The following is a 16,570-nucleotide window of genomic DNA, read 5'->3' on the forward strand; positions in this document are numbered from 1 at the left end:
TATATAAGGAAAAATATAAATTATTAATTACCATTCTGAATAAAGATGAGTCTGTTAACAACTGAGTAGCAAGATGATAGCCTGGATCAGTGTATGGCCAACCAACAGGTAAATGTAATTGACTTATCAAAGCTTCTAATGAACTGATTGATGATGACAATGTAGCATGTAAATGACGACCGTGAATTGGTTGTTGTTGTTGCTGTTCTTTGCCGATTTGAAACAATACATTCAACAGATATGATGCCCAGTCAACTGACTGACCGCTGATCACATTAGAATTTTGCTTACTATCACCGCCAACAACACCCACAGTACCAACACCAGTAGAAGTAGACATAGTAGTGAATAGTGCATCTAAATTGTCGACATTTTTTTCATGACTAGAAGTCATCATAGTTGTAATAATAGCTGTCGCATTATTTAATCGATTTAAAAAATCATGAACAAGTCCGTCGAATAGAATTAGACAAGATGCAGCAATATCCCACTAAACAGAGAGATACATTGAGAGAAAAAAGTAAGAGAATATTGAAAAGTTGGGCATACTACTGATGGTAAATTGTAAATGAGGGGAATGTGTAAGTTAATCAGTTAATAAAAAACCTGACATAAGATATGACCTCAAGTTGCAAATATTTTGCATACTTATGCCTGTTACCCCCAGTAGAGGAGCATAGGCCATCCAACAGGATTCTCCATAATTTACATAAAGAAAAGAACATTCATGAAATACATATAAAAAATACACATATTTTGGACATTGGAATCGTTTAAAACCTATATAGTCATACGAGGTATTTAACAGACTTATGATTATTTCATGAACCCTAACTAGAATGAAACAGATCACTCCAACAGTCCATGAGTTCATGAAGTAAGTTATATATCAGTGTACAACTACTCTTAGTCAACTTCCGATTCGTTCCTACGTAAGTCAGTATTGCAAGACCGGAAATGTGATGTTTCAAAATAAAACCCAAAAAACGTCCAGTTCTGTCCATTATTTCAGCTAATCGCTCGTTTTCCAAATTTTACACATTAGTTGACAAGAACGGCTATAGTATACTCGGCAGGATTTGAGTCATACTTCTGATATAAAACCTTTTGATACTAAAAGGTTTTGATATTAAGTGGTTTTGAGATGGTCAGTACAGAACTTTGCATAATCTACGTTTCGTTTTGAGGCGTCATCACTGACTGACCTATAAACCTGAGATATTTGCACAAACCAGTCACTGAGTAATGCCCAATATCATGTTTGTCTAATACTATTTAGTGCTGATAGAATTCTATCAATCAAAATTTAATGGGACCACTAATTTAAATGACTCAACATTGAGTGCACTATGTTTTGATGTCAGCTAATTGATCGATAAAATTCAATCAGCACAAACGACTAGGCAAACTTGGTATCGCATACTACTCTTCATGTCCCTTTCGCCTTTGGAGATCAGATAGCATTTTCCAACAGAACAAAAGTCCACTGAATGGAACTAAAAGTTGTAAACTCAATAGAGGGAAAAAATCAGTAAGTATACTAAAGGAAAACACAACATATAAACAAACATGCATGAATATTGAAAAAGAAAACTTCCACTATCTTGTGAATCAGAGATTTTAAAAATTTGAAGCCTCTCCAAACATTGTCTTCTTAAGACTATAAAGTTTGATATTTACATCACAAAAAAAATCTTGAACAAAAACACTTACTCTTTCCAATGGATTACGATACGCTCTCATAGTATGCCTTAAAAATATTGTATTAGTGATAAATGATGTAATTGAAAGAAATACGTTTGTTTGAGACGGTATATTATGACTAGTACCAGTTAATCCAAAAGTGTCCATTTCTTTAGTATCACCAGATCTTAATAAATTGCTTGGAATTTGCATGGGATAATTGATCAATTTTGGAAGCATAACAGTTATTAACGTAAGAAAAGCATTTGTCAATGGATATTCTTCAGCTCGTGGTTCCACTTCATCCATATCGGTCTGAAAAAACAATGGTACCATTAATATGTAAAATAAATAATATCCTAGAATTTTGTACATAACATTTAAAGAAAGATAACAGCCAATAATTTGAGAATGAATTCGTGGAATAAAAAGTATCAGATTTATTTAAAAATAGTGAATGTATTTGAGGTACTATGACATACTCCAAAGCATGTCACTCAGAGTCTCCAACCATTAATTATGCTTATTTTGTGGACCTTCCCTCGATTTGGGCACCCGGTAGTATCACAGCTCACATACAAGTTCAGTGACTTGTGTGATGCATATGTATTCGGTGCCCCTATGTACAAATATTTATGTGTTCAATTTAATGAGTAAATAAATCTTGCGAACAATGGCTTAAAGGTTAAGACGTGCACCTCCAGGTTAGAACCCCAGCCCACCTACTTCGACTTGGTCAATCAGGTAGTATCATAAGTCTTCCCATTTAGAGTATGGCTTATTTTTAAGTATCTGGTGGATGAGTTAATTTAATTAGTAATTATCGAGTGGGTCCTGCTTAAGTGGTCTATACCTACCAAAACGCTTCAATTAAATAGTCAATAACTTCAAGAAATGACGCCATTTTGAGTCTAGTTACCTTTGGATTTCTTTTAACCTACTCTAATGTCAGTGAACATTGTGAGCTGCGTTAGGTGGATGTTAGGCGTATGCAACATATGTCCCAGTCACCACAATCGGCAGTTTTAGTATTATCAATTAATATGAAGTGTTTACCTATTACCCTACATCGAACCTCAACATTTCTCAATATTAGGTTGTCCTAACATAACGTAATTGCTGGAAGACTTTATGATGAAGTTTTCATCGTTCTTCTAAACGATATCATCAGCACAAACTTTAGGTAGATGTGAAGTGTCCGAATTTCTCCACATATGGCTCACAGCTCGTCCTGTAGACCTCGATGTTGATTGGTTCTTGTTGACCTTAAATCTGTCATTGTTTACTTCATTGTTTTGGTTATATCTCCCATTGGAAGACATCAATCTATGGTAATATACTAGTAACCGATGAATATCCCCTACTTTTAGAGAGCAAGTTTCGCAGTCACAACGTAAAACAATGAGGACTGCTGCGTTATTTCCAATTCTCCATTATTTTACATAATTCCATGTTTTAGAGTTGCATACTTGGTATTTTTTAGATATGTTTCATTGAGAAGCACAGAATTCTACTCATTGTAATATAATCACAAAATAAAAGAGATGAAATCTTTTAAAAAAACACAAAAGGTAACAATTAAGCCAAATCAATATGAAATAAAGTTAATTGGTCAGTTAATCATTAGATGAGGTAAAACATGAGACAACTGTGCACTGGATCAAGTTGTTGTCACATACACATCAATATACCAAGGGAGAGGAAACAAATGGATATGGAGGAATGTAAAAGTTACGCAGGATAAACTGACTTAAAATTTATTTGTACATATAAGAACGAATGCAATTGAGAGTCACTATGATAATAACGAATGACTGAAATTCACAACTGAATAACTTCTGAATATTTTGTTAGGCCTTAACCTAGATCGAGACAAGTTCTCTCCTGTATATTATTGGGCAGACAGATCGATGGCCCATTTTTAATTAATGTAATCGAGTAAAAATCAAGCGGACGTTTGTGTTACCACATACTTGTAATTAAACTTTTTAAATTTATCTCAATAATAGTTTAATCCGGCTATTTAAAATAAAGTAGATCCAGTATTACTGAAATACGTGTCATCAAAACAAATGGAAACGACCAATTTAACATCCAGAAAGTTACAACTTATCAAACAAATCCATAGAGAGTGACAACTGATTTACAGGTTCTTGTACTCAGCTTTGAGCCACACTTTGTATGTGAAGGCTGGATATATATATACGCTTCTGACCAAACTGAAGAAGATATAGTGAGATATTAACTTGCAACCAAGTAATTGAAAACTAAAAGCTTTAACCACACCACGACTTCACAATCAATAACGATTAATAATTTAAATCGATGAACACAAAAGCATCTAAATAACAGAAGTTAAACATTACTATAATAGTAGGGAACATACATTTAGTCCGTGAATCGATTGAGGTTGATTAGGATGACGTTGTGCGGTAAAAGGTAATAGCTGAAAAATAATATTGTTTTCAGAAAGAAAAACATCGGAATTTATTTCAGATTCTTTATGAAAATTTAATAAAATGAGAATATAATTACTTCGGAAAATTTGAAAACTGATAGTAATAAGTCAGTTAGTTACAACGTAGGACCAGGCACATATATGCATCAGCCCACACCTCATTAGCGCAACAAGATGAACACCAAATTCATAGAAGTAGTCACTTCAATGGTAGTAATGTATAAAAGAAAGAGTTATTAGGACATATCTAGAAAATATATACACATAAAAATGCCCAAATTAAATAAATGTTTTATTTGAGGAACCTATTTTGAACCTACGATCTTGTAGTGACCTACTTTTATCAAAAGAACACGATTGGTTTAATGGAAATAATCATTATTATAACCAATTGTACCAGAGATTGTTTTACTGTGTTTGTTTGTTTAACTGTACTAAAGACAGCCATTACTCCTCCATTATTCTTCCGTGGACTGTGACCTAGTACGCTCGCACGTTCGCCCATTGATTCCACTTGTACTTCCTTTGGCACGATCTCGGTATACTTTCGATACCACGATATCGCCAACGAATAAACCTGGTTACAATCACCTTTCGCCTTCTGATTTTTCTGGTACGCGCTCAACTTGTAGTGGTATTCATAGTCTATCGCGACTCGATTCCACGCTACAATCTCAATGTTTGATCAACATGATAGTAGAGCAACGTCTGGAAATTCAATCTCATGGTAACCAGTGACCAGATTACATTTATATAACACTCGCATATATATATATAACCCAGAGGTGCATTTTGTAATAATAAACTCACTGATTACACTTAGTACATAATCAACGGTTTAGCAAAGCAGCACGTTATTTAGTGTTTGGTAGACGTAATATAAGTAATCATTTGCGTAATACATTTCTATCTATCTAAAGTTTGGTAATTCTAACTGGGTGTATAAACCTCAGAAGGTGAAATGAAATTCGATTCTGCTGTTCGTCAGTTAAGAGATTGATAGGCCACCCTCAATAAGCGCACCTGACAATACCTGTTACCTCAACCTTGTGGTCGTGTTTAGTTACCTCGAAAACCCAAGAGAGCTATATTGGCTATAAAACTCGTTCCTTGAAGTCATATCACGCCACACAGGATGGTTAGAGAATGGTAAGGCTAAAAGCAATAAATTTGTGTTCAAGAGCGAAGTGGTACTGACGACTACATTGGTCTGTGACGTCATTAGCAACCAGTATCTTCCATCAAGCTGTCGGGCTCGAAAACGCTATATTTTTTCACTCTGACCCACGGATTTCTGTCACCAGTGATAAGGCCTTGAAAATACGTAGCTAATACACTCAACACTACCCACAAAAAAGCCGTGTAATCACATGCAAGCAAATTTTATTTGAGCTCTGGTGTCATAGTCCCAGGTTATCTGTAGCACTATTACCCCAGCTTCCTTTTTGGGCACTTCAAGGAATAAATATCCTTCCACGATATGGACAACCAGAAAGTGACAGAACCGTAATTTTTTGATACACAAAAATACTAGCCACAACATAAAAAAAAACTCACTTCTGCACTGACAAAATGTTGCCATATAACTGGAATATTTTGTTGACTTTTACAAAATTCAGTAAGCAAATACAAGATATCAGCTTTTAAATCTAAAGAAACTGGACAAGTTAGAAAACCCATACACATTGGTATTAGCTGCCATTGAGGATTTGAAATGAACGTTGAACGTGCGACTGGATCCTAATGGAAACAAGAAAAGAACACGACATAGACACAAAAAAACTTGAACAATTTTGCGTAAACGCAACGACATAGTGAGGATAAAAAAACATTGGCAAATCATGAACGAAACAACAATGAGAAATAATAATGTTGGGATAAAGCCCAATATATAAACGCAAATAATAATAACAGTGATTGTGAAACGATCACTATTCAATCAAGAACTTTTCACAAGAAAAGTAGAGGAAAAATAAAGAAGAGACAGTAAATCATATCAGACTTTAGATACATGTGATATCCGTGGCTACTATTCATCTACGCAATTTCCATAATCTTACCTAGAGAATCGTGATAAGTCTACAGACTCCAGTGTAACCAATCTTTAGTATATGCAATTCTTCCTAATGAATAGGACAGAACAAACAAGATATAATGAATTCAAGTTATTCCGCTACGTTTGTTTTACATTCTCTATTCAATGTTTACGTTACACATTAATTTTTTAAGGCAGTTCCAAAGTCGACTTTACGAAAAACCTGGAAACGACATACAATAAACACGTCCATCTTACTGAAACCAACGAAAAACACGATATATTAGAATTGAATGCATCGAAAACTATGTTAGCATAGACAAATTCCAGTACTACACATATTTTGTTTTCTTGCAGTACACAGACACTACACAGATAACAATAATTGGAAAGGTATTAGAAAATAGCCAGAAGGAAAATGGGAAGGCGATTTCTCTCTCTCTCCATATATATATGGAGAGAGAGAGAGAGAGAGTTATCTTATGCGTGAAATTTGAAAGTGATCAGAATCACCAGCTTTGACAGAACTGTTTATTAAAACAGCCTAAACTAAAACTATTTGGGAGAAAACTACATACCATTCGACAAATACGAGCAACCAATCTCAAAACAGCCTGTAGACCAGCTTGTTCTTCCGGTTGAATGGAACGTGGTTGAATATTCATAGGTACTGTTGTTGCACCAATATCGGATGAACTGGAACCTTTTCTGTGACCATACATAGACTCAGTAGTTGAACGTGGAAAACCTGACACGCGGGAACGGGGAGTAACTCCATCATTGAAATAAAGATGGGGATACAATTGATTCGAAGCTTGAATTCTAAAGTTCATTGGTTCTGGTTGTACAACAACCTGTTTCATATGGTTTAAATATTGACGAAAACTGTTGAAAAAATGATCCCAAGTAATTAACGAGGCACCACGCCCTATTAACAAAAAGACAAATGAATAATTATCCTATGAGAAATTCAAAATGAAGCTTAATTATTACACCAGCTATACGAGATGAAACTAACAAAAAGATCAACAGAATCGAAATAATCAAAGATGCATTAACTGTGAGAAAGGATAAAGATGGAAGAATATAGCTCAAAAGATAGAATGAAAAGGTATGTATGGGAAAATCCTTGAACTTAGGCTCTAAAGGAAGATAAAAAGTGAGTGTATTATTTTGAGCAGTTAACAAGTTTCGAAACCGGATCTTGTGAAAATGAATGTCCGGTTAGTTATGTAGGATTATTGGTCCACTCAAAATATATATGGTTCAAAGTTCAACAGATAAATATTCACACGGTAGGTGTATTGGTTGAAAAATTGTAACAGTTTGAATGAATGAGTTACTGCGTACATTTTAGATAAAACTTAATGTGTTAGTAAAATTTTATGTAAGGCGCTTCGTCTAAAGATTTTAAACATAAAAAATCTCATCTGTCTACTCAGAAATTGCAACTACAGGCAGGTTATCAACATAGAAAAAGATGTGAACTTAGGATAATGAGTGACAATTTCTTCCCAGCAAAAGTCTAATACAAAAGAAACTTCGATATATGATCACGACCACTAAAAGTAATTCAAATTAAAAACGTAAAAAATAAACGTACCAGGATTAGTAGCATTTGCTTTGAGAAGACTGAAACAAAGACCAGCTGCACTACGAGAACAGCATAAACCATGTAGCATACGTAAATAAGGCAGAAATAAACAAGGCGCTGTGACCATATCTCCAGCTAATCTTAAAAAGCGAATAAGGGCTGCCTACAATAAAATATAAACAGTGTTTATGTAGGTTAAAATTAGAAATCAATCAAACAAGATTTAATTTTTGAGAAAGAATTAGCACATATTTTCCGGCATTTTCTGTAAAGCTGACAAATTGAGTGCTCCAATACAACTTATTCTCAGTGGTGCTCTGTTTTCAGCTATGTTATCAGTCAGTCATGGAATATGTCACATCTCAGACTTAAAGGTTTACATACTTACTTTCGAGTTACACTTTGTACAAAGGCTGTGAATACCTTTCAGGTTTTTAAACTGTAGGTGTGAAATGCTTTCTGCGTCTCGACCGAGATTTTGTCAGGTATCAACTCACCAAAGTTCATAGGCCTTTCAAGATAAGTGGAGTTCACGACACAATCAACTAGTGATTATTGCAAACCACTATTCCGTCCTTAGTTACGTCACTTTCTCCCTATATTCAGACCAGGAAATGGTGCCGACTAACTCTGAAGAAAAATTTAACATTTAGAGAAGAACTTATTTGAAACACTTTCTTCTATTGATACGCAGGGTGTTCAGGAGACATAACTTTATTACCAATAAACTCTTGGTCAATAAGTGAATCTTCTGATAGTAGATCGATCCCTAAAAAGTTAAAAGACAACCAATCACCTTTCGAAATACGTCGACGATGATATTAAATCAAAATAAAGTGAACAAAGCCGATGAACATTAATTGATTTTGAGAGCCGAGATAATAGTTCCCACTAAGTCATAGTTCAACAGAAAATGCCAAAGTAAAGAGCCTTCAGTAGGTCAATATAATTTATTGATACCTACTTCAATGACAGATGATACTATAAGACCTCTAAATAAACGGAATCAAATGCCACTCATAGTAGAGAAATATGGTTATGGTCAGGGGTTGGCAAATAACCCCTACGTCGTCGAAAATTGACAGAGTACAGGTTTGATCGATATAATTACGGCCAAGTTTGGAACTTACTTGGTTTTCTGTTACAGAATTCCATTTAGAGGTTGATTGATATCTTAAGAATTATTCAAGCAGAACTAATTCCCTTTTAGTTTTTATGAGAGGATTTTTGCTCTTTCCTTTAAACTCGGACGATCAAAGATTGAGGTTAGGACAGAATTACATTACGTTCAGTCAATCTAACTAATAATACTTGAATATACAAAGTTAATGACAAAATAATGGTATAAAAACTAACCTGTCGAATGTTATCAAGTTCTGCATTACGTGACTGACTACCGTAAGTATGGAGCTTTGGTCTAGGAGATTTATCAACAGTACTTGGAGATAATAGATCATTTGAACCCAACGCTACTGGTGCAATATTAATTAGCTCACCAACAGGCCACCAAAATTCCAAGCCCAATCGACCATGTAGACGAGAACCAGGTTGATTATAAAGTTGAGCAATCAACAGTAAAAAGTTTGCGAAACCGTGCCCGGTAGACGACGGATCAAAACCTGTAGACCTAAGTATATCTTCATCCCGCAATCGGATTTCCTTCACTCGTACTGCCATGTGCACAATCAAGTCAGTAACAATACAATGCATACGATACACCCAGAGAGGCTGAAAAGCAAGAACAAAACGTATCAAGAAACAGCCAAAAAAGAAGAAAAGTCAGTCAGTCGGCTACAACGTAGGATCAGACACATAGATGCATCGGTTCAAGTTGCCATACCTCATTAACACAACAAGACGAACACCGGATTCATATAAGTAGTTAATTCAGTGATGGTAATATATAAAAGAAAGATTGCATATAAGGATATAGTACGGGAAGAAAGAATTAGTACGTATAAAGAAAGATATGAAGCAATTTTAATCTCTTAGTTTAAGTGAAGACAGAGAGTGTATACACCTACTCCATGGTGATCGATTCTGAGCCATGTCACCCACAATCTCCAACCATTGGTTACGATAGTCACACGGACCCCAGCTGAGTAGTCTGTATCTACCAACATGGCTCAGACTAGCAGTTAGTGACTTCAAGCACTGATGCCACATTTTGGTTTAGCCGACCCTAACTTTTTTCCAACCATCCCCAACACTAGACAGTATTGCGCATCGTAGTGATCGGTGTTCAGGTATACGCGACACGTGGCCCAACCATCTCAGTCGATGAAGATTCACGACTTCGTCAACTGACTTACCATCATTCCGTAATACATACATACGACTCAAGTCCCCATTTTTGAGAAAACGTTTTAACATACGTAGGGCCCTTCTAAAATGAATTTAAGGCTTCTGATACTATACTCCATTTCTTAAATCGAACAAATAATGAAATCTTCCCAGTGGTAGTTGTTTTAAACTTCATTCAAAATTATTTTTCTAATATGCAAATTATATTTGATCGAACTGCATGTTTGTCATTTAAAGTAGTTAGTGTTTTGATGAAAATTTTTTTAATACTATCCATATAAAGGCTACTTATATAGAAAAAACTGAAGGTACTTTAAGTGGTGAGAAAAAGCACTTGTTTTTAGTTATTTTTGATGAAACCAAACATATTCAACCAAGGATCTTAGATAAATTGAAAAAATTATTATTTGGATAAGGTGACAGACTACATAAGCTCCTACGAAACATACCTCACGTTCAAAGTCTGTAGTGTTCAAAATTTGTTTACGAGCAAATTCAAGCGCTCCAGATTCAATAGCTAAAGCAGCTTGTAATTCATCTTCTTCATCTCCGCCAATTCCAAAATCCTCTTCATTGAGTGCTGCAAGATCTTTCCTATTAGCTACAGTATAAGGTGTCGATCTGTTAACGTCAACTGTCTGACGGCGGCGCAGTTCAGCACGTAAATGACTTGTTCTTCGAAGGCACAATGCCCAAGACAATCTTATAAATGCTAATAATTTTAGCCGATCCGAATCGCTTTCTTCGGTACGGTGTTCGAATAAGGATTTTTGGTTATCTAGTAAACGTCCAATACTAGCAGCAAAAGTGCGATCGGTGTAAAGCGGATGAGTCCAATCTATAAAAAGGTGATTGACGAATATAAAACGTTAGGTGCCAAGTATATTTGTGAACCAATTATAAGCCATGCTATATGGAATGTAACTGGTTTGTTGGAAATTACTAATTCCTACATTAAGATAAATAAACGTTACAGCATTACAAAAACCAGACTGTTTCTTTTTTTTCATAGTTTTGGTAACTGAGGAAATCATTTCCTTTTATCGCTTGATGGCTGTGGTATCTTAAGATGTTTTATTGTTTCGGTCGCTATACTCTCTCTACAAACTCGCACGTCCTGTTGAATAAACACTATTCATCCCAGCAAAAGCATGCAATTTAGACTCCATGCGTAGACGAGTAAATCGATAACTCTTAAATGACCTTAACGTTAAATTGCTCAAAATAAATGATAATATATTTTTAGCCATTGAAAAAGTATTATAACTAGTTTCTCATAGGTTGGAAAAAGCCCTGAGACAGGCAGATCAAGATGTAGTATCCATTCATAAAGACAATGACTTAGTGTGAGGCGGATCAGGTGCAGATCACTTGACATGAGTTCACAGAATTAGCGGTTCGAGATGTTGGGCAACATGATTCAGAACTGGCCGCAGTAGAGAAGATGGAAACAAACTTTCTATCTTCCTCCAAATCTCCAGTTTCAGTCGTTCTTTATACTTTTTATCACCTTATTTAATTTCTACTCTCTGTACTACATTTTCGACCCTTAATCTATTTTGACTCTCACGGATACTACTACACCTGAAAAAGGAGAATAATCTAACAACCACAAGTGTATCAATCCCTTTTAGAAGTAGCATAAAATAGAATAGTCTACAGATATCTAAGAATATCTTGAAATTAATGAGTATAAAACAAACTCAGTCCCCTGAACGTTAGTCAATGTTTTGTCTGTTATGATACAAATTAACTTCGACTTTTTCTTCGGGTCGGAATAGTCATTATAGAAATAAGTATTAACTCGACTAATTACACTCGTATAGCTGAAGACCAGATGACTTATTGAGTCAATAATAATAATAATAATAATAATAATAGTCTCTGTAATTCTGATTATTGAGAACGGTACACTAAATAGTCGGGACCATAATGAACAAGAGCATTACTTTTAGATCATTGAGCTGGTATCCAGTCATCAAAAACAAAATATCTTAATACTAAACATTTGGAATCATGCTACTAACTTCGACAAAAATTTAGTAGTGAAAAAATGTGAATGGCGGAGTTCGCCTATGTTGGAAGTAACTCATCACCGATTCCGATGAATGATCGTCGCGCAGTATCGTAGATTAACTAAAGTTAAGAAGTGTGAAACACTAAATATCATCTGTAGTCAAAAGGTGAGAGACCTGCAAATCCTTAAGTCCCTAAGTAAAATCCATCCCAAAGTTGTGGGTTCCCACCACTGAAGAGTTCCACACTAATATGAAAGCTGTGAAAACGTCCCTCGTTTTCAGTCCTTGCCTATCTAAGGTCAATGTGTAGTATAAACTATCATCCCTATAGAATCAAAGTAGACAATTGTACATATATGCATTACCCCAAGCACCCATACTACATTTTCATGAGATGAAATTAACAAGATTAATAGCAAAGCAGTAGTAGCAATGAAAATGAGAAAGATCGAACATTAAGAACATGTTTAAAAAGACAGGATGAAAGGGTGTATATGGAAAACTCTAGACTGAGAAAAAGAATGAATACACATGTATAATTGCGACTGAATCTGAGCTATGTTGCACGTTTCCAACTACTGATCGCCGTTATCACGTGGACCTCAATCAAGTATTCTGTATCTATCAACATGGCTTAGACCAAGAGCCAATTACTTTACAAACGGACACTACGTTTTAATTTGACTTTAGGTTGGACAGATATTAATAACAGGTGATATGATTATTGTGTGATACTTCAGCAATTAGTGGATGTAGTCTAAAAAATTCACTGTGTGTGTTTAAAACAAAGAATAGAAAATATTTTTAGCTTATAACTAAATATAATCAAGAATAATATATGTACTGAATTTTAAACCACTGACTAAACTGAGTGAACTAAAAGCAGTGGGCACAAGGAATAAAACTTCGTTTAATTTATTTTACCAATCAATACTTTTTTCTATAACAAGTTACAAAGGCTTACCAATATCCGTTAGATCTGAAACTTGATCCGCACATAATGTGTTTGAAGAAAATGGTTGTAAACAATGCAACAAAGACATAAGTAGATGCATTCCTTCTCTAGTCAATTGCCCATTATTTTGGAACGTAAGTTGGGTTTGATTGTCATTGTTTTTTGTATCAGACCCTTCAGGTGTTGAACTGAGTAAGCAATCCAAAACTAACTTAAACTCGTCTAAGTTTAGGACACTTTGACACGACCATAACATAACACATTCAGCTAGACCTTCAGATATATTTTTCAACATCATAAACACATCATGTCGGTGCTTTGAATCACCTAAGACTTGTAAGCTTTCCAAACGAGAAAATTCTTTATACACGGAGAATGATCGTAGGACACCTGGGGATGGAAATACAGGAAGAAATCTTGAGTGAAGTCACTCATTAGGGAAATTAAACGATTAATAAAAACGATTTTAACTTCTAAAAATTAGCACATTCTCCTATGAAGTGTTCAGTGTAAATTAACCATCACATGTAGGATAATATACCAGGTATTTACCTAGGACTAAATCATATCATGTTTGTCTACTAGAAGTACAAATTGACAATTCAAAAATCTTGTTAATATTACATGATTACACTGAACAAATACGCTTTGTAGAAAATACATAGGACACTGAAAATTTGGGAAATATTGTTATTTTCCCTTAATGCAATAAATCATTTTCGGGAAATTAGCATTGCCATTTCTAACAATAAAATAAAATTTTTGGATGACAAGATAGTTAATGGGACTATGTTTTGGGAACACTAATTGTACCGTGCTCACAGTTACTAAGCTAACAGAAGTGAGTGAAAAATTCTTGCAACCACCATTCATCCACTCGAACATATAAATGCAGATATACAGAGTTTAGTAGTATAATGGAAACCCACCTAAGATGTTTGGGAATAGTCCATTGGCAGACAGTTCATCAGTAAATGAATGGATAGCTTGACAAATCTCAGACGATGTAGAATTCGACCACATCCCTCCATCACGAGCACCAATCAAGGTAACCAATGTGTCGATAATGGAGAGATGAGACTCATAATAGAGAACTACGGCGACAAAACCTCGGCCAAGACGAGGAAATAAGGACAGTTGACTTTCAACTATTAGATTATTAGTTGATCATTAAAAAACATGTACCTGTTAGGCAAAGCTCTACAGCTCTAAGTTCATTGAAGTTGAAGACTTCACTAATAAACAGTGACTCCTGAATTATATCCTCCGACAGTACCACCTTATGTGGGAACTCGGGAAGCATAACTGCCGAACTATTAGCATTTTTAACAACTTCATAATCACGTTCATTTTTGCCCTGTAAAAAATGGTTAGAGTCAGTGGAGAATTACAGGAAACGAAAGCGGAGATAATAGTAGCTGTTTGTGTTTTCGAAGACTGTTTTCCATTTCCAGCAATCGGTTGGCTTTCCCATTACATACTACATCCCAAACAATGCACTTGAGTGATTTTGCAGAAGACCACATGCTAAACTTTGGGAGTACAGGAGCGCAGAGCTTTGAATTCCCGGCAGTATTAAATCCTCAAGGACGACCTTCATACCTACCGCACCGTAATATATTTAGTGGCATAATGGTCCAAATGGTTCGGGGAGGAATGGAAGAAGCCTCCGTTAAACGCGCTACCGTGTCTAGTAGTAGTGGATCACCGAAGCCTACAGGTAGGAATCTGTATCTATTTAACGGTAATGTAGCGGTAAATAGATCCCCAAAATAAATAGCCCTGTAAGTTTTCGACATTGCATGCTGACCATATGTTTTAGTGGACTCATCTAGCTGAAGGCGCTCGGTCAGGCATCCGCACAAGATCACGTGTGGTAACGCCGTGCTCAACATCAACCGCAATCGCTAGCCAGATTAGATCAGAGAATTCTGATATTTTGGTTATCGCCAAATACACTTCCGATCTCCTCGACTCTGTCTTTTGATTTCTCTCGGTGGGTACAAATCATATTAGAAGGTTCTACTGGTAGAAGCGTTGTCAAACACTGAATACCTGTGTCATCCTCAGTAAAAGAGAGAAAAATACTAGTGAATCATAGTGAGATACTGTCCTTAGTTATTAAGAACATGTCAAGCTTCCTCTTGAAAGACTTCTGGTGGGTCTCTTTGGCAAGCTAAGCCATCAGAGAGTTTCAGAACTTGACTACTCGTAAAGAGCAAAGGGTGTGCCTATAGCCAGTTCTGTTATGTTCTAGGGGTGTTACTCCAAATGTTTATGTTGAAACTGAATTTAAGTAGGCATTCCATCAGATGCTCAGGAGTGTTTAGGATGCTATAAGTCATTATAAGGCCACCTATGAGATCTCTATACTTTACGAGTAAAGGTTCAGTGATTTGAGGTGGTCTTCGCAAGGCTTGACTCCACCTGTAGCGCTTCTATGGTTACTGTTGGTTCTAAGCCCGCATTTAAATGAGGATTAAGCATAAGGTGGGCAACCCCATCCCGTGGAAGAGATTCTTGCTGAAAAACACTAACCAGATTAAAAAATTAAACCATTTAAACTCTGACCTTGGAGTTAAAGGAAGAATTATGACGCCTCATGATGAAAGCCGAGATTCTTCGGAGGTCACGAGGTTGACACCTCTTCTAACAACCAGAACAACAATTTTTTCTGAGTACACGGAACGTCCGGACAATGTAGAAGACCGGCAGGACCAGTCAGATAGCTTTGAAAGTGGGGAGACACAACTTAGCAGTACTCGGAATCAGTGAAACCGATTGGATCCAAGTTAGACAGCAAAGGTTAGATATAAGGAAGATGCTTCTGTACTACGGTGACGAGGAGGGGAATGCTCTTTACATTCAGGGATTTGCTCTGATGCTGTCAAAAGAAGCACATAATGCACTTATAAGATGGGAATCTCACGGATCTAGGATCCGTAAGCATTCTTTAAAACAAAGAAGGAGGGAATCACAATGAATGTTACGCGCCCACCAATGACAGCAACGACAACAATAAAGATCAGTTCTATGAAAGGCTGCAATCAACCGTAAAGAATCGCCTAAGAAAGGACCTGAACATCCTAATTGGAGACTCAAACGCCAAAGTCGGGATGAACAACACAGGTTATGAAGATATCATGGAATAACATGGACTAGGAGAAAGGAACTAAAATGGAGGGAGATTTATAAGTCTATATGCATTCAGTGAAATGGTTATACGTGGCACAATATTACACACAAACACATACACAAAGCTAGATGGATCTCACCGGGCCATAGCACGGAGAACCAGGCAGGTCATATTCGCATCAGTAAAAAGTTCAGGTCAATGGAAGTGAGGTCATAGCTTCAGATTTTTGTGGGGCCCTTTATTTTGCCGTCATTAAGATCGGACGATGTTTGTTGACGGGCTCTCCACTTTAGTGGCCCGAGATCTGACTCCAATTAGATCGTATGAATGTTTTTTACCGCCTATCCTCGTATATAGTCATCGACTTAAATCGCGTTAGCCGATAAC

The 16,570-nt window shown here is 36.0% G+C and overlaps 1 protein-coding gene across 1 annotated transcript in view; it reads right to left on the bottom strand.

Moving 5' to 3' along the window:
- The window catches only part of MS3_00002440 (uncharacterized protein), a 50,078-nt gene extending 35,450 nt beyond the window's left edge, over positions 1-14,628 (bottom strand). The window contains exons 1-12 of the mRNA XM_051210035.1: positions 14,439-14,628; positions 14,233-14,404; positions 13,977-14,195; positions 13,057-13,437; positions 10,524-10,912; positions 9,127-9,498; positions 7,780-7,933; positions 6,755-7,104; positions 5,699-5,881; positions 4,070-4,129; positions 1,714-1,998; positions 32-490 (exon numbers count right to left, since the gene is read on the bottom strand). Of these exons, the coding sequence (XP_051075521.1) occupies positions 32-490; positions 1,714-1,998; positions 4,070-4,129; positions 5,699-5,881; positions 6,755-7,104; positions 7,780-7,933; positions 9,127-9,498; positions 10,524-10,912; positions 13,057-13,437; positions 13,977-14,070 (2,727 nt within the window). The 5' untranslated portion in view covers positions 14,071-14,195; positions 14,233-14,404; positions 14,439-14,628. The remainder of the gene's footprint in view (positions 1-31; positions 491-1,713; positions 1,999-4,069; positions 4,130-5,698; positions 5,882-6,754; positions 7,105-7,779; positions 7,934-9,126; positions 9,499-10,523; positions 10,913-13,056; positions 13,438-13,976; positions 14,196-14,232; positions 14,405-14,438) is intronic.
- Positions 14,629-16,570: the final 1,942 nt, after the last annotated feature.

This window comes from Schistosoma haematobium, chromosome 1 (assembly GCF_000699445.3).
Source record: "Schistosoma haematobium chromosome 1, whole genome shotgun sequence".
Taxonomy (NCBI): domain Eukaryota; kingdom Metazoa; phylum Platyhelminthes; class Trematoda; order Strigeidida; family Schistosomatidae; genus Schistosoma; species Schistosoma haematobium.